Source organism: Chrysemys picta, chromosome 24 (assembly GCF_011386835.1).
Source record: "Chrysemys picta bellii isolate R12L10 chromosome 24, ASM1138683v2, whole genome shotgun sequence".
In the NCBI taxonomy this organism is placed as follows: Eukaryota; Metazoa; Chordata; order Testudines; family Emydidae; genus Chrysemys; species Chrysemys picta.
In genome coordinates, this window is record NC_088814.1 from 2,636,000 (window position 1) to 2,661,441 (window position 25,442).

General features: G+C 45.7%; 1 protein-coding gene and 1 long non-coding RNA gene across 5 annotated transcripts in view; one reads left to right on the plus strand and one right to left on the minus strand.

Annotated features, from left to right (window-relative positions):
* The window catches only part of LOC112058837 (uncharacterized), a 47,433-nt gene that overhangs the window by 3,375 nt on the left and 18,616 nt on the right, over positions 1-25,442 (minus strand). The window lies entirely within an intron of this gene.
* CCR7 (C-C motif chemokine receptor 7) lies at positions 812-24,897 on the plus strand. Of its 3 annotated transcripts, none has more exons than XM_065577891.1 (3): positions 812-2,431; positions 13,974-14,023; positions 17,523-24,897. In XM_065577891.1, exon 3 carries the CDS (start codon positions 17,583-17,585, stop codon positions 18,588-18,590), a length of 1,008 nt encoding a protein of 335 aa, XP_065433963.1. In that variant the 5' UTR covers positions 812-2,431; positions 13,974-14,023; positions 17,523-17,582; the 3' UTR covers positions 18,591-24,897. The 3 variants fall into 3 exon arrangements, with proteins under 3 accessions (XP_065433963.1, XP_023956475.1, XP_005294246.3); XM_024100707.3 differs by lacking the exon at positions 812-2,431 and adding an exon at positions 2,537-4,686; XM_005294189.4 differs by lacking the exon at positions 812-2,431 and having other exon boundaries at positions 4,803-14,023.

A 25,442-nucleotide genomic window follows, 5' to 3' on the forward strand; every position in this document is an offset into this window, starting at 1 on the left:
TTCAGCGTTTTACTTGGCAATATGAAACCTTTTTTCTGATACCTAGCCTTACTCTATGCTGGGATGATTTCAATCCCGTAGTTGGAAAGGATTTGTTAATGCTGCTAGCTCGGTGCATTTTATGAGATGATCCATGAAATGCAATTTGGCTGATTCTTTGCACTTCAGTACATGGAAATAGGTGGCAGTGAGCAAAAATTGGAATTTCCAGCTGATGGGAAATTCTGATATTTCAACATCTGTTTGGGACAAAAAAATCTAAATAATAAAAAATTTTGTGGAGTGAAAAATTCAGAAAAACGTTGATTTGGAAATCTTGAATCATTTCCTTTTGAGTCAGATATGCAGATACAGTTTAATATCTGTGGTGGCACAGAGCCTCTTGAGTGGTGTAGTTCAGGTGCCTTCTGCCATCATTACTCTCTGTGGGCCAGGCTACCTGGCCAGATTACATCTCCCATGATGCACTGCAGGCATTTGATTCCCATGATGCATCACATGGTTCAGTGCATCATGGGGATATAGTCCAGCCAAGAAATACAGTTCATAGAAGAGAATGGGGACATGAAGTATCTGAACTACAATTCCCCTAAAGAACTACACCATCCTAGGCAGATTCAATTTAATGTTAAACTGATTCAAAACAAAATGTTTCGGTTCATTGCAGCAAATTTAAAATGTTTCTGGTCAGGTTGAACCAAATTTTGTTTAGATTTATTTTTAATTTCCTGTAGAAAATTCTAATTTTGTGGAAAGTGTATGTGTGTGGGGGGGGGGAGGTTCCTACCAAAATATCATTTTAATGGAAAATCCCAACCAGATTTAGAATTGGGTTTTCATGCAATGAACTGTAATGCTGATTTCTTCTTCTTTTCTTGCAGTCTTGATTGGCAGTAGTAAAAGATGGTTCTAGCATAATATCTGTCAATTCCTGAATCCTCTCTCTCCTATGATTTGTTTGAAAAAAATGTTAATTTGGATTTTAATGTAGTACATTCTCTCCTCTCCTAAAGGGCCAGTTGGCAGTGACTTCACTGGGTCAGGCCCAACATGAAAAGTTTCTTAAAACTTTGCGTAATCTGAATGTCAAGTGTCAGTTTAGCCCCTGTAATAGGTAATCATCAACACTTTGAATTGCACCCAGAACTGGATGGGAAGTGTAGGTGTTATATGATCCTCCACTCACAAGCAGAAGCTTCCAAGTAGCCTCCAGCCTGGAGATAAGAAAAGCATGGGTCGCTGTGGATTGGAGCACATCAGGGAGGAAGGGCCTGATCCCCTGTCCTGACCCCGCTACCTGAAAAATGGTAAGAAGCATTTTGAGCTAGTGCTGTCATATGATAACCAAGGAGCAGCAAGAAACCATACCAGTGAGCACAGAAGCAGACACATCTCCTCAATAAAGGGAGCACTCTAAGGGTAGGTCTACACTACCCGGTAGTTCGGCGGCAAGCAAATCGAACTTCTGGGTTCGACTTATCGCGTCTTGTCTGGACGAGATAAGTCGAACCCGGAAGTGCTCGCCGTCGACTGCGGTACTCCAGCTCGGCGAGAGGAGTACCGCGAAGTCGACGGGGGAGCCTGCCTGCCGCGTCTGGACCGAGGTAAGTTCGAACTAAGGTACTTCAAACTTCAGCTACGTTATTCACGTAGCTGAAGTTGCGTACCTTAGTTCGAATTGGGGGGTTAGTGTAGACCTGCCCCTAGTCTATGCTTTCCTCCTTCTGACTCCCCTCGATCCAAGTTAGTAGCATCAAGGACAACAGAGGAATAGTGGGGGTACTAGATTGCCATACTCTTCTTTATCAGTTTTCCCTACAGAACATCCATCTCCATACACCTGACTACTGAAATCAGTCATCTGCCATTGGGACGTTAACCTCTTCCGTGCTGTTTTTGTCTGTAAAGTATGGTAACCTGGACAGGACAATCATGGAGGAGGGGCACCGAGGGACCAGTGTACCCGTGCTTGCAGATAAGACCATAATAACAGTCTGCTAGGATTCTGAGCTCATGGTCACCAACACAATCTCCTTTTTGGAAAAATACATGAACGTGGCTGCTAAGAAACGGGGGTGATAATATTTCACATTGAAAACACATTGTGCATTGTTATTTTTAACATTTCTAGCCGCACCTTGCAGAAAGTTATTTACATAGATTCACTCGTCTCTGACAACCTATCATTTAACCTGTAGCAGCAGCGACAGCTTTGAAGATAACCCATGTGAAAAACATACAGGAAGCTGCAGAAGACACTGCAACATCTGCTTGGCTGCCCCACTCTCATTGTCTCTGACCGCAGCCAAAATTACTCAGTATTGATACTGCATTAGGCTCAGGTTGGCTCCTATATATTTGGTAACTGCTGGCCAAGAGAGGGTTCAGAAGAATGTGACCATCCTACCAACTCAACTCACTTCTATATACAGTAAGTCACCTATGTATGTCAAAACCTTTCCACCTACCATTTCTAAATATCTACTTGCCCTAAAATGTGGTTTTCCTCTTCAGCCCTCATTCCAGGAAGAGGTATTAAAAAAAAAAAAAAAGGGGGTGGGGGATGAATCTCTCTAAGGGAGCACATCTGCTTCTGCAAGTTGTGTAGTCAAAGTAAAAAGTGTCAGAGATTCAGTTGTTAAATGGACCTACATATACCTAGAGAAATAGGGAGAGAGAAAGAGCTAGTGTGACTTGCATCATGGTGGTATGTGCTTAGGAAGCCACAAGTGAATTTTTGTAGATCGTCCCAAGTGAAGACTGATTAAAACTTCAGGGCCGTGCCACGTGCTGTATCTGATTGTAAAATTGCTTTTTTTCAAAGTTGGCACAGAAATTATTGGGAATATTTTTTTCTTCCTCCCTCCCTTACCCATCAGCATAATGCTTGCAGGATAACAACCTTTGGATTTGCTAGTGTAATGGTTCTAGTTATTGGGCTAAATTCATCTTTGGTGTAAATGCATTGAAGTCACTGGGGTTGCATCATGGATTTATTTGGTCCGTTGGGTGAGAGAGACAACTAGGATTACACAAAGCACAATTAGGGGAGAGCAGCACGGGACTGACAACCCTTAAGAACAAAGTCCCTCCAAAGAGCAGGTGATACAGTCCAGCACGGGCAACCGCAGTGCAAAGTTCCCACTCTCTCCACCTTTGCAGTGTGCCTCGTTGTTAACCTGGAGGAACCATCTCCTCATGCTCGCTCACAGGCCCTAGGAGTTCTGCAGAGGCAGTATGCTCGGGAAGCTCCTGGTGTCCATCCTGTGTACTGAGGGGCCTTGGAGGGAGCGGCCAGGAAGGAAGGATCAGGCCAAAGGAGGGATACAATATCCTTCTGTAGGGGAAAGGGTGCGGAAGATTGGTGAGGAGCTAAGTGGCGGACCGAGTATGTGACTGAATGTGAGCAGAAGATGCAGGCTGTGCAGTTGAAGGCCATGCAATGAACCTTGTGCGGCAGATCCTGCCAAAATGTAGTTTGGTATAGTTCAGCATGTTTTTGTCTGTAAACAAGTCAGCTTATATAATATGTACGATTTATGAAAGCAATGAATGTAGCCAGCTGTTGACCCCATGTAACCTTGAGATAAGCGCAGGGGGATATAGCATTGCAGCGGACTCCCTTCAGTGGAGTCCTACCTGGCCAGCTGTCCCGGACGGTCAGAGTTCCCTGCAGCCCTTCTGCGCGCCCTGGGACTCCCCTCGCAGCTTGGAGTGTAAGTTCTTCCTTCAGTAAAGCCTTACTTTTTTACTCTCAGGCCTGAGTGTCAGTCTTTCGCCGGTATCATGGCCCCCCTTGCAGGCACACCTTCAGAGTCCAAAGCTCCTGCAGTGACATCGTCCCACAAGGAGGGGAGGACACTGTTGCGGAAACTGGACCTTTAGTCAGGAACCTTTGATTTCTCTGAAATCCTGGAGTGATGTGGTGGTGGGGAAGGAGCAGGGGAATCACATATCCACGGAGACTTTCGAGGCAGATAGTGTGTGATGAGATATTTAGCAGATGATAATGCAAACCACAGAGAAATAATAAGAGGAGGAGGAAATTTGTTTGCTGGCTTGGAAGCTGTTGAGCATTTAGAGATGGGGGAGATCAGCTTGGTGATGGGAGCCAATATAATAACCTAGATAGATTTACCTTGGCTTCCTCGCTGTAAACAAACCACTGGAGAAAACTTGTTCCCTTCCCACGTAGCTGTTGAGTGCTCTCCCCAGGAAAAGACGGTAGGGGCGGAGGCGTGGTTTTTTTTCTGTTTCTCATCAGTACTAGGGTTCTGGTAGATGTGCTAAATGTACTGCAGTCTATTCTCACCTCAGTGTGGATGAATTACAGGGAAGCGAAATAACAAAGGAATAACAAACCCTCTCCTCTTGGATACAGCCACTATCCTCTTGTGCCAGATTCTGCTGTTACCGAACTCTGTTTGGGGAGAGCTCCACTCGGCAATATAGCGGTGCAAAAGAAGCACTCGGTGCTGTGGTCCCCTGAGAGGATGGCTCAGTGAGGTAGTAGGAGGAGCATGATCAAAATCTCAGCAGCCTCCAAGCATGTCGTGTATAAAAGCCAGAGTTCCCCAAAAGGGGCTCTTCACAAGAAATGCTGCACTCTGACACCACACTGGAGTATATGGTGCTTTCACCCATCCTGAGATTGTAACGCCAGCAGAAGGCAGACCATGGACAGTGGTGAGTGCATCTTCCCCATCCTTTGGATATACCCACACGCTCTTGTTCTCATCTGCGCTACTAGGGATGCTCCCCTGGTCATTGCAAATGACGCTGAGAGGAAAGGAGCAGCCATGCATTACAATGAAATATTTTTTAAAAATTTCTATTTAAAATATTCTTTTTAAATTATTTTAATTTTCCTTGATTTTCACATCTTAAAACAAACGGGGGAAACCATCTCGCTAACCAGATTTTTAAAACTACTTAATTTTCCTGTTTTTAAATGACAAAGAGGACCCTTTCTCCCGAGTGTCGTTGACACACTCTAGTGATTTGAGTAGGAGCGAGGACGTTTGGATTCTGTTCCTGGCTCTGCCACAGACGCCCTGTGCAGTCTTGAGTGAGTCACTTCCTCTCTCTCTGCCTTGATTTCCCTATGTGTGAAATGGGGATAATTTTACAATGAGTCTCTCTCTCAAAGGGGCCTCATCATGCTCCATGGATGAAGGTCTGCAAAGCGTTTTTAGGTCCCTGGATCCATGCAGAGTTGTTTTGGATTCACTCAGTGGGGGACTGAATCTAGTTGGAGTTGTATTTCCATGGATTATTTCATTGTGAAGCATCAAAGTGAGCCGCAGCAGGCACTGGCGCGGTCTGCTGTTGGGAATACAGCATCCGCGTTGTTCCTGGAGAGAGAGAACTTGCAGCTTGTTACTGTCAACATTTAAGACTCTCCTTGAGTGCTTGATTATAGCTCAGGTCTGCTTCGCAAGAACCTATTTCAGATTTGCCTTCAGTGGTTTTGTTGCAGCCACAGGGTTAATCAGAGGAAACTAGAGTAGGGGGTCAGAGATGTGGCTGAACAGCTAGAGTGCAGATATTTTTATCCTTCAGACTCCAGGCTGTACTCCAGTAATTTCCTTCCTCCTGATGTTTGCTTTTAAACATACTTCTTTTCACTTTCTTTAGTGCTCAAAACACTTGCAAAACATCATTCCAGGATGAATGAAGGGGGCAAAGAGAGGTGGGGGTGGGGGAGAGAACATAACAGAGAACGCAGAATGGTAACAGCGTTGCCATCAGAAGGTTGAACCACTTTGCAAATGAATTAAGCAAAGGGGGATTGAAAGACACCTGATAATGTTCTGGGAATGAATGGCTGGTCAGTGCTATAGGTAGGTGAGTGTGTGGTACAGATTCAGGGCAAGCTCTGTTCTGAGGTACTGGCTGCAGAAACCACAGAGTACAGAACAGTGAAGCCTCACGGCAGCAGTAGGTGGTTGGGCTTTGCTCTGAGATAGGGCAGCAGGACCCGCCTTCTATCTTCATGCCATATTTTCAAGTCAAAGTCTGGAATGAGTAGGGAGTTAAAAGGCTTTGTGCATTTAGTCCTTTGCCAGCACAGCAGCCTGGGGGACGTTATTAGGACGTGCCTCACAGAAGCATCTAAATGCCCCAGTGTAACAATGCTGTTCTGGCGGGACCCAGCTGAGAGTGCCAATTCAGGACCAATTGCTCAAACAGGGCAGTTACAGCCCAAGGCTGGGGTTTTTCCACCTCTAAGGCAAACCAAACCAGCCAGACTAAGAGGACTTTGGTCTCCCCCCACTGGCTAACCACAAGTCACACAAGCAATTCCCTTAGAAACTCCAGTTTCCCAGTATCACCACCAGTGCCACTCGTTATGGGGACAAATGGTTATGAAAACCAATACCCCAGTAAAAGAAAAAAGGTTCTCTCGATCCCAAAGGACCAAGCCCCAGACCCAGATCAATATACAAATCAGATCTTACCCAAAAATCACAGTTGCCAATCCTTTAGAATCTAAAATCTAAAGATTCTAGAGGAAAAAGGGATAAGATAGAGATGAGTTAGAATTTGTTAAATGGAATCAATTATGTACAGTAATGGCAAAGTTCTTGGTTCAGGCTTGCAGCAGAGAGAGAATAAACTGCAGGTTCAAAATCAAGTCTCTGGAACATCCCCAGCTGGGATGGGTCATGCAATCCTTTGTGTAGAGCTTCTGTTTGTAGCAAAGTTCCTCCAGAGGTAAGAAGCAGGATTGAAGACCAGATGGAGGAGAGGCATCAGCCTTTTATAGTCTTTTCCAGGTGTAAGAATACCTCTTTGTCCTTACTGTGGAAAATTACAGCAAAATGGAGTCTAGAGTCACATGGGCCAGTCCCTGCATACTTTGCTGAGTTGCAAGGCGTATTTGCCTTCTCTCAATGGGTCAATTGTATAGCTGATGGTCCTTAATGGGCCATCAAGCATGGTGGTGATACTGGGAAGCAGGCTAGGCAGCGCTAACACCAACTTGTCTGGGAAGTTTCCCAGAAGCATAGCATAAGTTTGAAATACAGACAGTATAGAGCCAATATTCATAACTTCAACTACAAAACTGATACACACACACATAGACAGCATAATTATAACCAGCAAACCATAACCTTGTCTTAGACACCTCATTTGACCCCCTTTATACAAGATTTGGTGCCACTACAGGACTTTGGTTGCAACCATGTTCTATATGGTCCCAGTTCAAATCAATAACGTGACACCCAGCTGAGATGAGTCCCATTGTGTAGGTGCTGTACATGCATATAGAGACAGTCCCTGCCCCTTAACTATTTCAATGGGATCTTTGAGTTACCTTATGCTCTTTGAAAATCCCACCCATAACAGGCAAGACAGAGAAAAGGTGGGTACAAGGAAGTATGTTCCCCTTTTCAGAGATGGTGAAACTGAGATGCAGAAAAATTAAGTGACTTTCCCAAGGTCACACAGGGAGATGGTGGTGGAGCTGGGGAACAAACCCAGGTTTCCTAGATCTCAGTCCAGTCTTAATCACAAGACCATGCTTCCTCGCTAAGGAGTTTTTGAAACTCCAGTAGCACATGCCCACAGTGAACATAGATTGCGAATAATAAACGGGCAAACGTAGGGCAATGTCTAGGGCAGCTGTCACGGAACACGTGTGCTTCGAGTAGGGCCTGTGCCGTTCAGGGATAGAGGCTCCTGAGCCGTGGCGGGGAAAGGAGAGAGGTGCAGAATGCCATTCCGCTTAACTAAATATGGGGAGCCGACAGGGAGGTCACCTCATTGTCCATGCCCTGTGAAAGCCTACAAGACATTAGATTATGGATTAGAAACCCTAGACTGCGAAATGTACTCACATTTCAAATCCCCGCTCAGTTGTGTAAAGGTAACAAGCGCCAGCTCAAGGGACTTAGGACCTGATCTCGCAAGGCACTTCAGCACAGGCTTAACTTTACCACCAGCACAATTGGAGCCACTGGGACTACTCCCAGTCTCTAAGGTGCCACAAGTACTCCTGTTCTTTTTGCGGATACAGACTAACACGGCTGCTACTCTGAAACCTGGGACGACTACGATGCTGAAGTGCTTTTTCAGCCTGGGGCTTAGGGGTTATTACTGACACAGCGCTTATGGCAGAAAACACGAGTTACTCTTTTTTAGAATGAGTTTTCTGCTAATCTGTTTATCTCTGCAGCCCTCTCGTTCGGCTCACAATTTCCATGAGGGGGTGGGGAAAGAGAGTTTATTTCTTGCTGCTATCACAATGTGTTGCGAGTGCCTGAGATGAAAGGCCCAGTTTTGCCTGACTGGTCTTTTTCGCTACTGAAATGAGGGAGCTAGGCTGTGATGGCAAGAGCTGAGTGACAGAACGAGAGAGAGAGGGGAGCTGTGGGCACTAACACCTCCACGAGAGAGACTAAATATGCTAATAAGTGATGATGAACCATTCTTTCTCAGAAACTGGTTGTTTCCATGAAGGTCACAGAGTTTGAAGAGAGTGAGGGGGGCGTCAGAAGCAGCGTCTGCCTTAGCAGGCACCCTATCTGAAACCCAGGCCAGGTCTACACTAGACTTACATCGGTATAACTGTGTGGCTCAAGGGTGTGAAAAATCCACACCCCTGAACGACATGGTTATACCAACCTGGCGGCCTAGGGCTGCCAATTTTGATTGGACATATTCCTGGAAGTTTCATCACATGACATAATCTTTAATGAAAGATTCATCTTTAATGCCTGGAGACTCCAGGACAACCCTGGAGGGTTGGCAATCCTAACCTGGCCCCTGGTGTAGACAGCGCTGTGTTGACAGAAGCGCTCCCGTTGGTGTAATCGTGTCTTCACTAAAGCACTACAGCAGCACTGCACATGAAGATAAGCCCACAAACACACATTGCATTAGCCCGTAGGTATGTCTACACCGCACACGAAGGTACGATTGGTCACACAGTTATGCCTACCCGTGCCAGTTTTAATCTAGCTAAGGAGGACAATAGTAGTGCAGATGTGGCGGCATGGATTTCAGCTCATGACAGTTTCTGGGTATGTACCCAGGGTCCCCAACAGGCTTGTATTGGGGTGGTTAGCCCACACTGAATCCTGTACGGCTCCATCTTCACTCGTCTTGTTACCCGCACTAGCTAGATTAAATCTACCATGCGTCTGCCTAACCGCACTGCATGAACTTGCCGTGTAAATGTGCCCTTAGTCTAAATGTGGGTTTAGATCCCTGACTTTGAAACTCAGGTTCTGTATTTCTGGCTAGTGCGAGAGGATCATTCGCCTGTGGCCATAGCCCAGAGTAGACTCTCCTCTATAAGAGCCAGGCAGGTTTTCTGCTGAGTTTATTGGGTCTGTTGCTGCTACTGTTCAAAGTCTTCTCCAGCCATCTTCTGAAAATCCAGTGGCATCGCCAACTCCCTGTTACCCTGCACCTGGGGCAGCCATTTACAGTGCAAAATGGGTGTAAAACGACCATCTCTGGATGAGAGTTTAGCCCACGCTGATCTATGAGTCCTAGATTCATAGCAGGTGAGGACGGAGCCGACCTGTTAGGTCACTTGTGGTTCATTGTGCAAGAGTCCGTGTAGGATGGTTTTCTGGTCCATTCTGCAGGGCTGAATCCAGTCTAGGTTTAAATGCCCCAGTTGATGGGGTTTCTGCTACTTCGCTTGGGCGGCTGTTCCATAGCCAAATACATCCCATGGTCTGGAAGCGTTTTCTTTGATGCTCAGCCTGAAGTTTCCTGTTCCTAATTCCATCTCTTTACTTCTGCATAGGTTGTACCGCTGAACACAAATGCCTCTTTTTTTCCTCCTGCTGCAGAATCTTCCCTGATCTGGCTTGAGATCTGTCCCCTGGTGCAATGAGACGATGAATGAATACGTGGGGGGGAAATAGCCTAAAGCACTCATGCCTACCTCCATGCCCCCTGAAATTAATGGGCATTTTGCCAGTGACTTAATGGGAGCAGAGAGGGGCCAATGCTAAGCATTTTTTAACATCCTACCTTGTCTCCAGAAGGAGTGAGGAGCTCTCAGCTGGGACCCACCTCCCCACTGCTAGGCTGGTAGGGACCATGATGAGATGGTCTCATCTGGGCATCGCTGCTCCCATGTTAATCTAGGAGAGGAACCAGGCTGAGCTGGAAGTCTCTCTGTGCAGGTCTTCTGGTGCGTTTGAAAAACAGAGTGGTTGAAGAGCATGTACAGAAAACAGCCAAAGGACCTGGAGGGGGGCACTGGACCCCATGTCTGAACTAGTTCCCTGCCCTGGATATTTTTTGATTTATTTAGCATGGTTGTGAGTTTTGCTGTTACGGGGACTTCCAAGGGGGGATTTTCTATTAGTATTTTGAGAGATGAAACTTTAGGAAAATACCCAGAACCAAGAACAGCCACAAGACTCTTTTTTTTTTTTGCGTAAACATGCCCATGAAACTCCAGAGTTCAAGGGGCTATTTGGCTCATTTCCACTCTGCTCCTGCCAGCCACTTCATCTCTCCCCAATGCTTTGGAAAGCTTGGCTCCCAGCAGTGGTGTTAGTGAGATAGGGCGATGGGCTCTCGTGCCCACTACACTTAGAATGGGACTCACTCAACAAGCCGGTGAGGGAAAGCCAGGTAGGAAGAAGTTGTCTCCTTAGTCAGTCCTTTCTGGCTTGTCAACTGCCCTGGGGCGGGGGGGGGTTAAGCAGTTTTTCTTGGGACTGGAAATCAAGTAACACTGAAAACTCCTAAAGAAAGCAAAACATGGGTTCTTTAAAGGAAAGTTATGTAGATGAGCTATCCAAAAACGGTTAGTTGAGTCACTTTTGTTTTTAGTTCCGTATCACTCTCCAAAGCGAAAACCAGACCACTGTGGGGTTGTGATGTTGTCACTCAGAGGTTAAGTGTGGGCAGATCTGGTCAGCGGTTGGATGAGAGATGCAGTACCCTTTAAATTACTGAACTCCTGCCTTAACCTGGTGCTAGGAGGCTGCAGGAGGTGTGGTCTTGGAGGAGATTAAAAAAAGACAAAGGCCTCACTAATCACTAAAGATCCCACTGGGCTTCTGGGAAGAGTTGGGGTGTTTGCCTCCGTGTCCCCTCCAAAGCCAGGTAACTGGATTCTGCCTCACTAAATTCCACCAGCTGTTTCAACTGATGGTGGGCACCCTCCAGGTTTCCTGCCCCATATGCGGTGGTGTAGCTCTCAGTGAGGGGTAGCAGCTCTCAGTGGTGAGCAAAGTCGTTCCTGCTGCCAGTTTTGAGGTGGGAGGAGGTGTTACACTTCATCCTTGGAAACATCTGGTCCTGGCCACTGTCAGGGATAGGATACCGGACTGAATGGGCTACTGGTCTAATCCATTCTGGCAGCTTTCCCTGATACCCCATGTAGTTTGGTCAAAGAAACAGATGGAGACCAAAGTGTCTGTGCTTCTGTATTATGTCTAGGACCCCCCAGACGGGGATTGTCCTGGATCCTGTGGGAGGGAAGGGTGTGTGCACAACACACAGTTATATCAGACGTTTGATGACAGAAGCTGGCAAGTGACCCACAACTACATGCTGCAGAGGAAGGTGAAAAACTCCCAAGGTCACTGCCCATCTGACCTGGGGGGAAATTCCTTCCCAACCCCACATATGGCGACCTGCTAGACCCTGAGCATGGGAGCACCAACCAGCCAGCCAGCCAAGCCCCTGAGAGAGAGGGAGAGAGCTCTGTGCCACCTCGGAGCCCTGGCCCTCCCTGCCAATGTCCCTTCTCCAGCCAAGGCCTAGACTTTTGAGAAACTTTGTGGTAAGCTCACAGAAGGCTCTGGGAGGAAGAGAACCATGACTTTCTCATCGCTCTATAGGAAGACTAGGCCTCCTTTGGTCTCACATCAGCATGAAACAATCTACAACATCTTTGCTGATTGTCACCCAATACTGAGCTAACCATTGATCTGAATAATGCCGTTCCCTGTACTACAGACCTAGGACTTACAGGTGGCAGTGTGGCAACAGACTCCTGAAATAATGGATCTCCATTCTCCCAGTGCATAGGAGCAATTGCACAAGAGCTTCCTAGAGCTGAGACCCGGCACAAACGGGCATTGCAAAGGCACTGCAGAGAAACAACAGCCAGCAATCCGAGAAAGAATAGAGCTGAACACAGGGGAGGGTGATAACAACAATGGGAGTGAATGAATAATTCAAACTCAGTAAAGAATGGGTTTAAAGTACAAAGGCAGCATAGCCTATGGAAGAAACAAAGGGCTGTGAACCAATGGGTCATCACTGGCTCTGCCAGTGACTTGCTAAGCGACCTTGGGCAAATCATTTGACTTTATTGTGTCTCAATTTCCCCATTGGTAAGATGGGGTCTGTCTCTCAGGGTCATTACTTGGTTGATCCCTGTGTGAAGCAAGTGCTAAATATTACTAGGAGGTTGCAGATGTCCTAGCAAACAAACCCACCTGCTCCTAAGAGAGATGCGGGAAGGGCCCAGTCATACTAAGGTATGTCTACACAGGATAGTTCAGTGGTTTGAGCATTGGCCTGCTAAACCCAGGGTTGTGAGTTCAATCCTTAAGAGGGCCACTTAGGGATCTGGGGCAAAATCAGTACTTGGTCCTGTTAGTGAAGGCAGGGGGCTGGACTCGATGATCTTTCGGGGTCCCTTCCAGCTCTATGAGATAGGTAGGTATATCTCTGAAGCCTAGGGAGGAAGTTGGGCTTCAGAGCCAGAGCTGCAACTCCACAGTAGAGCACTAGTAGGAGCCCCTGGGCAGGGGCTCTGTTGATGTGGGCTGGGAGGCTCGCTGCCATGGGCTGTGTAGATAAACCCCAAGAGGCCACGTATCTCCCAAGATGGGATGCATCTACAACTCCCCTCAGAGCCAGGGGGAACTGAGGACTTTCAGGGCTTGCAGAATCAACTTCTAACCTAGGTAGCTGATGACGAGGCTGAGGTAAGAAACCGAAGTCTTTTAAACAGCGGAAAGCAAAATGCTTTCACTGGCCTCTGCATCTTCGTTAACCACAGGAGGAAGAGCTGCTTGTCTGCGATTGCTCTAGCACATCACTCCTGGCTCTGAATTTACTCTTTCCTTCCCTGTCTTCAGCAGGCAGCATCTCCGAGTTCAAAGCATAAGTCAGCTCTGACACTTAGAAAAGTATAATAAATTTCAGCCCGCTTCAGTCAAATGTATCCTGTAGGTGAGCTCAGTTCTTTGCTCTGTAGCCTTCTGTCAGGGAACAGCTGGGCCAAATTTATCACAGACACAGCTGTACTTTTTTTAAATTCACATTAAGTAAGCTTTAGCCCACAATTAAGAGGCATGTATGAGCTATGCATGGCTCGTTGCTGACTGTGTCCTCGTCCCCTGCAAGCGAGAGAGGCTATTTGTAAAGAAATAACTAAAAATAAACCAGACATTGTGATAAACCAAGCACAAGTTAACTGTCTTTAACTTCATTCACCTGGTTTCTATTTCTTGCTTTTATACTAACTTGCTATGTGACTTGGGGTTTGTCACGTAAGCCAAGAAACTCAAAGGTCTTTAGGTGCCTCTCACTGATTTCAGGTATCAGAGGGGTAGCCATGTTAGTCTGAATCTGTAAAAAGCAACAGAGGGTCCTGTGGCACCTTTAAGACTAACAGAAGTATTAGGAGCATAAGCTTTCATGGGTAAGAACCTCACTTCTTCAGATGCAAGGTCTTTTGCTTCTGTTTGCAACCTCTGTTGCTTTTCACTGATTTCAGTGGGAATTAGGGACATAAAGACCTTTGAGCATCTGGACCTTAACTTCTTTTTTATGCCTCAGTTTATCCATCTGTGCAAGGCTTAATACGGTTTGTCAAATGCTCTGGGATTCATGGGTGAGAGAGGCTATAGCAGTGCAATGTATTATGTTAAAACTTGGAGACCATTTTCAAACTTTATTTCCAGGACAAATGTACATTACCTGGGAACCCCTCTTAATGGCAACCATTAATATTGTGCTTCCTCCTTCTCTAGGTAAACAGGTGAAGGTAGCAGCTGTTTTGAGTCTTCCCTTCATTTTCCAGGTAAGAAGTTAAAAACAAAAAAGGGACTTGGTTGAAATCTAGCTGTGTTCATGCACTGAATGTAGAGGTGACGGTCCGGATAACTTCGATAGATAAAGCAGCAGCAAAAGTGATTCTGATAGAAACTACTTTTCATATTCGAATCCTAAAGGGTTGTCAGGTAGCCACCTAGAGCAAAGTGGGGAGAATTCACAGAACAACTATCTGAATTGTTATCCGTCCAGGGCCAGTGGGATCTATGGAAAGAAAGAAAGAACTAAAGATCATGAACGTAATGCAAAGTGACCATTAAGGCTGGGATGTCCAGAAGGGCTTCCATACCGACAGCCTTGCTCCCATTTCAGCACCTAACAAATGGCCAGGTTTCCCACCTGTTGGGTGCTGAGCTCTTTGGAAAAATCTGGTCATAGTGACCTGATACTGCAGCCTTTGCTCATGTGAGAAAGGGCTGCAGGATTGGGGCCTGATCAGTTGCAGGAGGAGGAAGAGTTCCTCATCTGCCATGAACGCCTCCTTCATTCTCTTCCTCCAGTTCCGAGTAAAACTAGAGCTGGAAAAGAGAAACGTAAAAGAATCTAGCATTACTGAACTGTCCATTCTGACCTGCTAGTGAACTCTGTGCCAGGACCAGCAGTACTCTAGGACTGCTGCATCTTTGGGAGCATGCCTCATCCGCCCCACAGTATCACTCTGCAAGGGGCTCTGTGAAACAAGGAAGGTTTTGCGGTGGGTTTCTTTCCCCTTTCACTCCAGGTGGCAGGGCTTCAGATTATGTGCAGGATGTGGTGAAAGCCAAGCCTGGCGGCAACGAAGAATATGCTAAGATTCATGGCGATAAGACAGGCAGATGCCACCCCGAGGGGAAGCCTTTCATCTTTGCATACAGCAGAGAGGAAGGGAGGGTAATAGAGACTAATGGCACAGATTAAAGCACGGTGCAGCTATCACAAACTCACGCTGCTCTTTAGGCTACTCTAGTCTGGCAAGTTGAGAGAGAAGCAACAGAACTTGAGTTAAGCAGCAGGAGACTGCATGAGAAAGTGTCTCTCATTTCCTGGCAGCTTCACTCACTGGATTTTGTCTGGGCTGTAGTGCCCCTCTCTTATTTTATTACAGAAAGTCATTGAGGTGGGGAGCCCCAGTCATGTCATCCCCCAGGGGCCCTGTCCACAACCACACCAAAGTTCTTCAGTTCTGCTACTTCACAGGCTTACTCATAACAGGGAGAGCAAGGGTAGCAATAGTTTTATGCAAGTTCTCTGGCCTGTGTTACCCAGGAGGTCTGATTAGAGGACAGTGCCCCCATCTAGCCCTGGGATCTAGGAGAGCCAGAAAGCATCTAAGGAGAGCTGGGCTTCCAATGCTGTCTCAGTGTTGGCTACTCTCACCGTTCTATCACGAAGCTCACGGCTCCGGCATCATGGAATTGTGTGAGCATTTCCGCTTTCGTTTTTAAAAAGCCAATGTTTGTAATCCTTCTGGCTGGTGAGGAAAGCTTGAAAATGTGAGCCTTCAAGGCTCCAAAAACCAGAAATCAAATAAGAACCTTAATTCCTCCCCACCCCCCCAAATTGAAGCCAATCTCATGACTTTGGGGGGACCTGACTCAATTTTTGAACACTTGTGATTGGCAATGCCGCCATGTCTCCATTCCATATCATGAAGTGACTGTGGTTCATTCAAATGTTGCTTTGTAATTCAATCGATGGGCACGCTGGCATTTCTACAATACACTCCATTTTAGTGAGATGACTAGAGGGCCATTGACATTCGGTCCCAGCAGAGCGAGGAGTCTAGTAGTTCAAAGCGCACCTGCACACAGATTAAATTAAAAAAACACACCAACATTTTAATACACCATGGGCTGAAACTTTAAAAAAAATCTTCCAGGCAGCACCTCTGAGTGGAGCACTTGAAACAAGAGCCTCTTTAAGGAAGGAGCTGTAGGCAGTGCCAGTCTGACCGTCTCACCTGAATATCTATAAGGAATCCAACTCCCTCTTCAGCATCCAGCTGCTTTCTTGGTCAAGGGAAGCTTTGGCCAGCTTGTCTGAACTAATGCCACTCCTCAGGTCTTTCTGCAAATTCACCTCGTGCCAGCAGGTCTTCTGCTCAGGAGGGCAACATTCCCATTGGTGCAGAGGCCACACTGATATTAGCAACTGACTGCCTTCAAAGGAGGTGGATGAAACCACACGTCCGCAACTGATTCAGGGCTCTCAGCCCTGGCACATGGGGCTGGAAGCCTCACAGGATCCGTTTCGCTCTTGCTTCCCCCTTGCAGAGTTGCCTGTCGATGAAGTGTTACGCCAACCAAAGTTTGAACTGCTCAAATTAAGGTTCAGTTTTGTTTGGCCTTTAGGGACCTGTCAAGGTCAGTTCTAATTTTATCCAAAAGTCTATCCCTTGGGGGGGGTCTCTGAAGAACCTACAGGACACTTTGAGAACAGGGATGTTGATGTTTCCTGACTAGGCTCACTTGGGTCATTACATTCCATGTACAGTAGGGGTTCTCAAGCTGGGGGTGGGGACCCCTCAGGGGGTTGTGAGGTTATTACATGGGGGGTTGTGAGCTGTCAGCCCCCCCCCAGACCCCACTTTGCATCCAGCATTTATAATGGTGTTAACTATATTAAAAAATGTTTTTAATTAATAAGGGGGGTGTCGCACTCAGAGGCTTGCAATGTGGAAGGGGTCACCAGTACAAAAGTTTGAGAATCACTGATTTCTACCCTGACGTGTTGCTGTGTGTTTCATGATACCGCTTCTGTTTCTCCCCTGAAGCATAGTGGCCTTTGAACCTTCTTTTGGAGATTCTTAGTGATGAAACTGCTAAACGAGAGTGATTTCTTGCTTTACCTCCTGCAATCATTCTAGTTGAGTAGTTTCAGCACTAAGAATCCCCCAAAAGTTCAAAAGCCACTATATAATTTTAATTGGATGTATTTATGGTTGTGCCTAGGGTCCCCATCCTGGATCATGGCCCCGTGTATAAAAGCCAGCTATTATTAAATGGCACCGCTCTGTCTGTTCCATGTCATTTGTTATTCCCAGCATTTATATGCACTTCCCATTATCTTAAGGGAAGGGGTGTGGGTGAACATTCAAGGAGGAAAGGCAGAAAATTCTTTGTGACCAGAGCTGGTCAGGAAACAGTTTTGTTCCAATAAGTATGAATTTTTTTTTTTTTTTTTGAGGTTTCTGGTTTTTCTACAAAAACATGAAAAAATTTTAGTTCAACTCCAGCATTTCCTATAGAATTTCCATTTTTCATCCAAAAAAAAAAAAATGGACTGAAAAGCCCTGACCAGCTCTGCTCATGATGCTGGCCAGGGAAAGGCTTGGAAGTGATCTGGGATTTCTCTGCTTTTGGAGGGTTGGTGGTTTTACTCACTTTACATTCCCAGTTCAGGCCTGGCTCCTGCAATGAGTTATTTACCAGGGATCTGCCTCATTGCAGGGTAAGGCCTTGAGCATGTTTGTTTCCTTCCCCTTCTAGTTGTGCACAGGCAACAATGTCACTGACTACTATGACGCCAACATCACTGTTGATTACAACATGTTTGAGACTCTCTGTGAGAAGGCTGAGGTCCGGAGCTTCCGCGCCGCATTCCTCCCAGCTATGTACTCACTCATCTGCTTCGTTGGGCTCCTGGGGAACGGCCTGGTGATGCTAACCTACGTCTACTTCAAGAGGCTCAAGACAATGACTGACATCTACCTGCTGAACCTGGCCTTAGCCGACATCCTCTTCCTGCTGACGCTCCCCTTCTGGGCCACGAGCGCAGCCAAGTACTGGCTTTTTGGGGAGTTTGCCTGCAAAGCCGTCTACTGCATCTGCAAGATGAGCTTCTTCAGCGGGATGCTGCTGCTCCTGGCCATCAGCATTGACAGGTACTTCTCCATTGTCCAGGCCGCCTCCGCCCACCGTCTCCGCTCCCGCATGATCTTCATCAGCAAGATCACGTGCTTCTCCATCTGGATCCTGGCCTTTGTCCTCTCCATCCCAGAACTGGTCCACAGTGGAGTGAACGCATCCGAGACCCCCCGCTGCTCCATCATCGCCACCACCGACTTGCACAAGTTCGACACTGGCATCAAAGTGTCCCAGATGGTCTTTGGCTTCCTAGTACCCCTGTTGGTCATGTCCTTCTGCTACTTTGTCATCGTCAAGACCTTGCTCCAGGCCCGTAACTTTGAGAAGAACAAGGCCATCAAGGTCATCATCGCTGTGGTGATAGTCTTCGTCGTCTTCCAGCTGCCTTACAATGGCGTCATGTTGGCCAAGACCATCTCCGCTTTCAACAATACTGACAGCCTGTGCGAGAAGAGTAAGCAGCTTGACGTGGCAGACGACGTGACCTACACTCTGGCCTGCTTCCGCTGCTGCCTCAACCCCTTCCTCTATGCCTTCATTGGCGTCAAGTTCCGCAACGACCTCTTCAAGCTTCTCAAGGAGCTGGGTTGCCTGAGCCAGGAGCGGCTCTGGCATCTGTCGAGCTGCAGGGAGAACAGGCGGTTCTCCTTTGCTATGGAGACAGAGACCACCACCACTTTCTCACCGTGAGGGGTGGGTTCTGTGCCTGCTTTGACTGGGCCAAGGCTGGGGTATTCCTGCATCTTGCAGCCATCTTGAATTACTGATTTGAGCAGAGCCAGCCTCACCTTGGCCAGAGAGCTGTATCAGTGCAGAACAAAACCTGTTAACTCCCCCACATTTCAGGAAAGGCAGGTAGGTATACAGTACTCCATGTGGGAGAGACTCCGCTAAGGTTACAACAAAGTACTAAACTGGGGAGCAATTAGACCTCGTGTTAATTGTTCCATTGCCCCTCAATTCCATTTGGGCATCATTCCTCATTGCTCCAATATGAAAACCCTTTTTCTTATTGGTGTTACAGCTGAGCTCTCCGGAGCACCTCCTTGCTTTGAATGCCGCATTTAACAAGACTGCATTTTGCTCTTTCTTGCACACACAAACTTTGTAGCACCGATCCAGCTAGTAAGACAGAATGGGACCAAGCCGTGCCTCAAACTCCAAGCTCAGCACAATACATGGTATAAGCTAGCATTGACTTCTGATTCTTGATTAGTTGCTTGAATGCTGGAATGAATCAGTAGCCCTAGCATGCAACTCCCAGTTCTCTCCTCTTCACTCCAAAAGTCAGATTTGCATAATTAACCCTAAAACTACAGATTTTTAAAATGAATAAGTTTGATAACAGTCACTGTTAATGCAAAATCTCCAAAGTTTGCTGGGGGAAACAATGGCTTTCAATTCACTTTGCTTGTGCTGAGATTTCGGGTTTTGCCCATAAAGTTCCATATGGTTTAGAGCAGGGGTTCTCAAACTGGGGAGTCGGGACCCTCAGGGGGTCGCAAGGTTATTACATAGGGGGTTGCGAGCTGTCAGCCTCCACCCTAAACCCCGCTTTGCCTCCTGCATTTATAATGGTGTTAAATATATTTAAAAGTGTTTTTAATGTATAAGGGGAGTTGCACTCAGAGATTGCTGTGTGAAAGGGGGCACCAGTACAAAAGTCTGGGAACCCCTGGTTTAGGGCTTGTGCATCATTGGAGGCAGCCTCTTCACTATGGCAGAGAATTAAGCTAAACTTCACCAAGGCCACTTCAGGACTGAATGAGAGGGTTTGTCTACAAGGGGACACTCCAGATAAATAATCCAAATTAACTAACAGTGTGAATTTTAAAGTGGATTAGTTAAACCACATTAAATCCCTGTGTGGACACTTCAAAATTTAAGTGGCCTTAATTTGATTTAATTCATTAATGAAGTTGAACTAACGTGCTTTAAATTCACATCTTTAGTTCATTTGGATTTACTTTTCTGAGCGTCCCTGCGTAGACAAGCCCTCAGTGTTTGTAAACTACCAGTTGAGAACATCTGGGGCATTACTGCATGATCCTGAAAATGGCAAAGTACTCTGGCCCCAATCTAGCATGATACTTAAGCATGTATTTAATTTTAAGCACCCCGGCTAGTCCCCAGTGCCTGCCGTCCCAGTGAAGTCAAATAGGATTACTCACATACTTGACTTCAAGCACATGTGTAATAAGCATTTCGCTAGACGGGGCCAAAGCGTTTAGCAGGAATGAGCCCAGGGCCCCTATAGCTCTAGAATATATATTTCTCAGTGGAGGGCTCTGACCTGGAATTTGTTTCTGACCTTGGTTTGACAGCTCATGGACGCCAGTCTTTGGAGCCTGTCATAAAGGTTCTCAGGCTTTTCATGAGAGGGGAGGCAGGTTTTCCTCAAGGAGCAGCGTTTTTTGTTCTCACTTGCTGACCTCAGTTTAATAGAGGAACATGTAGATGTGAGTTCCCCACCCAAGCTCACTTGTCCCTCGGAGAAGCTGTAACAGGTGCCTTTTGAGAACGCAAGGGAAATTTAAAAAAAATAAACCTCCATAAACTCCTGGAAGTGCCTCTTACGTTCAGACAGTCAGTGCTATTAACGGTGTTCCTCGGTACAGTTGGATTTAAAAGTGACAGCCAGCCATGTGGCTGTGGCAGCCATGCAACCGATTACGGTCACGTAAACTAAGACATGGAAAAGAAGCCCAGAGTGTAATGCCCATTGGTGCATTTAGTGGAAACCTGAGGGACTCAAACTTGTGGAGGAACATCCTGGGAATTGCTGTCATGGGATGGCTGAATGTCAGTGGAGTGGGCGTCTCCGTAATTCAATCTGCCATTGCAGCTGTTCTGACTACAGAGCTGTAATCACTAAAGCACACAGAGACAGGTCTCCCTTGAACCAGATACCAAGGGCAAAAGGTCCTGGCAGTACCCCAGCGTCTGTGGCAGGGGACATTTTACGACATCCGAGTGACACAGAAGGAAGCTCCTAACTCCCATCCTCTTGGCACACTAAACACAAATTCTGCTCTCCCTGCCACGAAGCCGAACGGCCTCTAACTGACCCTTCCCTACCTGCTACACAATAGTCCCCCATAAAAATAACCCTCTTGGAAGCTTTTGATCGGGGGCAAGAGAGTCCAGTAAAGGATGCACTGCCTTAAAGGAGAAAACATTCTGCTCTGCAAAGTTGATGTATTTAGGATTATACAATCCTAGCTGATTGTTTAGAGTGTTTCATGGTGCCCATGTCTCTTGTACGAGCGCTGCTTTCTTACAACCCCTAAGTAACGGGGGCTGTGAACTACCCCACTGGAGATTTAGTTTTTTTGGTTTGATCCAGCACTCCTCATTCAGGAAAGCTACCAATCATCTCTCAACGTGTTTGCCAGAGCAAGGAATTCGTCTAATACAGGGTCTTATTTTGGTGCATCAATAGGATAGACTTGTACTGTATATTCAGATATATAAAGTTGCTATATGTAGAACAAGAGGTGAATTTGTACATGAATGTATTCTGTATGGCTGTACTGCCCAGAAACAGGGTTTGTCTATACAAACAATTCATTTATGGGAACCTGGGGTGTGAATCTCCCCTGCACTAATCTGTTGTGGACTAATTTGTTCAAGTACACTCTGCTGATTTGCATTAACAGTTTAATATGCTTTGATCTAATCCTCTTTGAAATGGGACTAGATCAAAGCACATTAACAAATGGTTAACATGCACTAGCAAGGCCTACGCCAACAGTCAGTCTGTGGCAGACAAGTGCCGGGTAGAGTCACGCTACAGTTTGCTGCAAACCATTTGTGGAGACAAACCCTAAGCTTTTTCTGGCTAAACATGTTCAAGCTAATTCATTTTTCATTTAAAAAAAACAACCAAACAAAAATTATTTCACCAAGAAAATGCAATTGTAATTTTATCAAGTCTTATAAGAACAACATATGAATGGCCATATGGGGTCAAACGAATGGTCCATCTAGCCCAGTGCCAGAGGGAGTGAACAGAACAGAGCAATTGAGTGATCCATCCTCGGTCATCCAGTCCCAGCTTCTAGCAGTTGGAGGTCTATGGAAACCCAGAGCATGGGGATGCATCCCTGACCATCTTGGCTTATAACCACTGATGGACCTATCCTCCATGAACTTACCTAATTCTTTTTTGAGCCCAGTTATATTTTGGCTGTCACAACATTCACTGAAATGTGTTCCACAGGTTGACTGTGCATTGTGTGAAGAAATACTTCCTCTTATTTGTTTGAAAGGTACATCCTATTAATTTCATTGTGTTAAGTGAAGGGGTAAATAACACTTCCCTATTCACTTTCTCCACATCATGCATAATTTTATAGATCTATCATATCCCCTCTTAGTCATCTCTTTTCTATGCTGATTAGGCCCAGTCTTAATCTCTCCTCAGCTGAAAGCCATTCCATACCCATACTCATTTTGTTGCCCTTCTCTGTACATTTTCCAGTTCTAATATATGTTTTTTGAGATAGGGCAATCAGAACTGCACGTAGTATTCAAGTTGTGGGCAAACCAGGGTTATATAGTGGCATTATGATATTTTCTGTCTTATCTATCCTTTTCCTAATGGTTCCAAACATTGTTCCATTTTTTGACTGCCATTGCATGTTGAGTATCAGAGGGGTAGCCATGTTAGCCTGGATCTGTAAAAAGCAACAGAGTCTCGTGTGGCACCTTTAAGACTAAACAGATGTATTGGAGCATAAACTTTCATGGGTGAATGTCATATGCATCCGACGAAGTGGGCATTCACCCATGAAAGGTTATGCTCCAATACATCTGTTTAGTCTTAAAGGCACCACAGGACTCTGTTGCTTATTGCATGTTGAGTACATGTTTTCAGAGAACTTTCGGTGATGACGCCAAGATCTCGCTCTTGAATGGTAACAGCTAATTTAGACCCCATTATTTTGTATCTATGCTTAGGACTATGTTTTCCAATGTGCATTACCTTTCATTTATCAACACTGAATTTCCATCTGCCATTTTCCTGCCCAGTTGTCCAGTTTTGTGAGATCCCTTTGTAGCTCTTCACATCAGCTTTAGACTTAACTCTCTTGATTAATTTTGTATCACCTGCAAACTTTGCCATCTCGCTGTTTACTCCTTGAATGTACGTTGAACAGCACTGGTCCCAGTACAGATCCTTGGGGGACCCCACTATCTACCTCTTTCCATTGTGAAAACGGACCATGTATTCCTACTGTTTGCTTCCTTACTTTGCTTAAGAGCCTTTATTGAGGGACCTTGTCAAAGGCTTTCTGAAAGTCCAACTACCCTGTATCCACTCGATTGCCCTTGTCCGCATGTTTGTGAACACCCTCAAAGAATTCTAGTGGATTTGTAAAGGAAAATCCTGCCTCACCAAAGCCATGTTGATTCTCAATCCTCATTCCATCCTCTGAAATAAGGACATACTTCAAGCCTTTATGGCATCAGTGCCTACATTAGACAGATTATTAAAGGAATATTAACAGAATGCTGGGTAAAGTTACACACAAGTTATATAGATACAGAAGAGCCAGATACTTAAACATTTGGCCCAAGATTTTTTGAAAGTTGGGGCCTTAAGTCCACTTTAGGCATTTGGTAAGTCAGGCCACGTGTCCAGCTCTCATAAAGCTGAGTACAAAATCTCGATAATACAGGGCTCTTCAATCTACCAGACAAAGGTCTAACAAGATTCACTGGCTGGAAGTTGAAGCTAGACAAACTAAACTGTACATTGAGAGTAATTAACCACTGGATCAACTCACCAAGGGCTGTGGATTCTCCATCACTGGAAATTTATACATCAAGAGTGGATTTTCCTTCTAAAAGATCTGCTCAATTTCAAAGAGGAATCAATGCAGGCGAGTCCTGTGGCCTCTGTCACACTAGGTCAGGGGTTCTTAAACTGCATTGCACTGCGACCCCCTTTGACAACAAAAATCACTACGTGACCCCAGGGGGGGGGGGGGGGGAAATCAAAGCCGAGCTCACTTGAGCCCTGTCGCCCTAGGTGGCGGGGCCAAAGGCCAAGGGTTTCAGCCCAGGCAGGGAGCCTGTAACCGGAGTCCCACCACCCAGGGCTGAAGCCCTCGGGCTTCAGCTTTGGCCCCAGGCCCCAGCAAGTCTAAGACAGCCCTGGTGACCCCATTAAAATGGGGCTGTGACCCACTTTGGGATCCTGACCCATAGTTTGAGAACCGCTGCACTAGGTAAGCAAAGTGGCTCCTTCTGACTTGAGACTCAAGAATCAAATGCACCTTCCATAGAAGATACTGTCACTCTCAATGTACCTAGTTACTCAAAAAAACCCACAAAAACAGGCCACTTACTTAGGTGTCTAACTTTAGGGCCCCGATAGAATCACAGCGATGTCAGGCTGGAAAGGACCTCAGGAGATCCTTCATTCCCTGCACGGGGGCAGGCTTAAGTCTACCTGCGCAGCCCAGCCCTGACAGATGTTTTTTCTAACATGTTCTTAACCATGTTTTAAACTGAAAACTGAGACTGTGTCAAGATGAGTTTTTGCCAGTGGTGCAGAAAGTAACATTACTGTTAACTGAAAAACACACCTTGTTTTTTCCCGCCACTGGTATATTTTCCGTGACGTGGAGCTTGTACTGATCATAAAGGTTAATGTTCGATCTTTCTAGTCGTCTAGAGAGATGTTCCTTTGCCCAACCTAGCTTCACATCAATATTACTCTATAGAAAAAGCTGTGTAAAATATCCTTAATTGGGAATTGATCTGGAGATCTTATTTTCCTTCACCTATAGGTGATAAATACAGTAAAACAAGTTACCGGTGTATTTTAAACAGTGGTGTTTATCCTTATTCTAACCCATAACCCATTTGCCTCAATGCTGCTCACTTACTGTGTAAATATGATGCCCTTTTTTATGACTGCTTACGTAAGAAGGTATTTTGTACTGTTCCTGAATTTTTTTTTATTAAAGATAAACAAAATTGTTAATGAGAAGGTCTTATTTTTTGGTAATTTTGTGGAAGTTGTTCACATGATGAGAGCATTGCTCCTGGCTGGAATTCACCTCCTTTACTTTTTTTTTTTTTTAATTCCTAGAAATTATCAGACTAGTTGTCTAACTATTTTAGTCTCCTATCTCTGATTTTGGCCAGTGCCAGATATCAGAGAGGAAGGTACAAAACAAAAATACCCCATGATGGACAGTTATCCCACAATCTATACACAGAGGGAAATTATTCCGAACCTCCATGGTTGGCTTATTATCTGAAGCATGAGGGTTGATATCCATTATAAAAATTGTCTTATAATTTAACTATGGCAGTTTAACCCTTAACCACATCAACAATCCTGTAACGACATGACAACAGTTAAATCAGAAGGAGTTACTGCTGTTGTAAAATGAAATTGGCCTGTGACATGCATGGGATCAAACAATAAACAAGCAGAAAGATGCTTCTCAGTCCAACAGCCTTTATTATTTTACAAGTGAAAATAACCTAAGACATTTAAAAAGACCAACCACATCTTATAAA

Coding starts and splice junctions, on each gene's coding strand:
- CCR7 (XM_005294189.4), top strand. CDS start 13,817: ATGCTCTGGGATTCATGGGTGAGAGAGGCTATAGCAGTGCAATGTATT. Junction 14,024..17,522: donor GTCTTCCCTTCATTTTCCAG/GTAAGAAGTTAA, acceptor TTCCCCTTCTAG/TTGTGCACAGGCAACAATGT.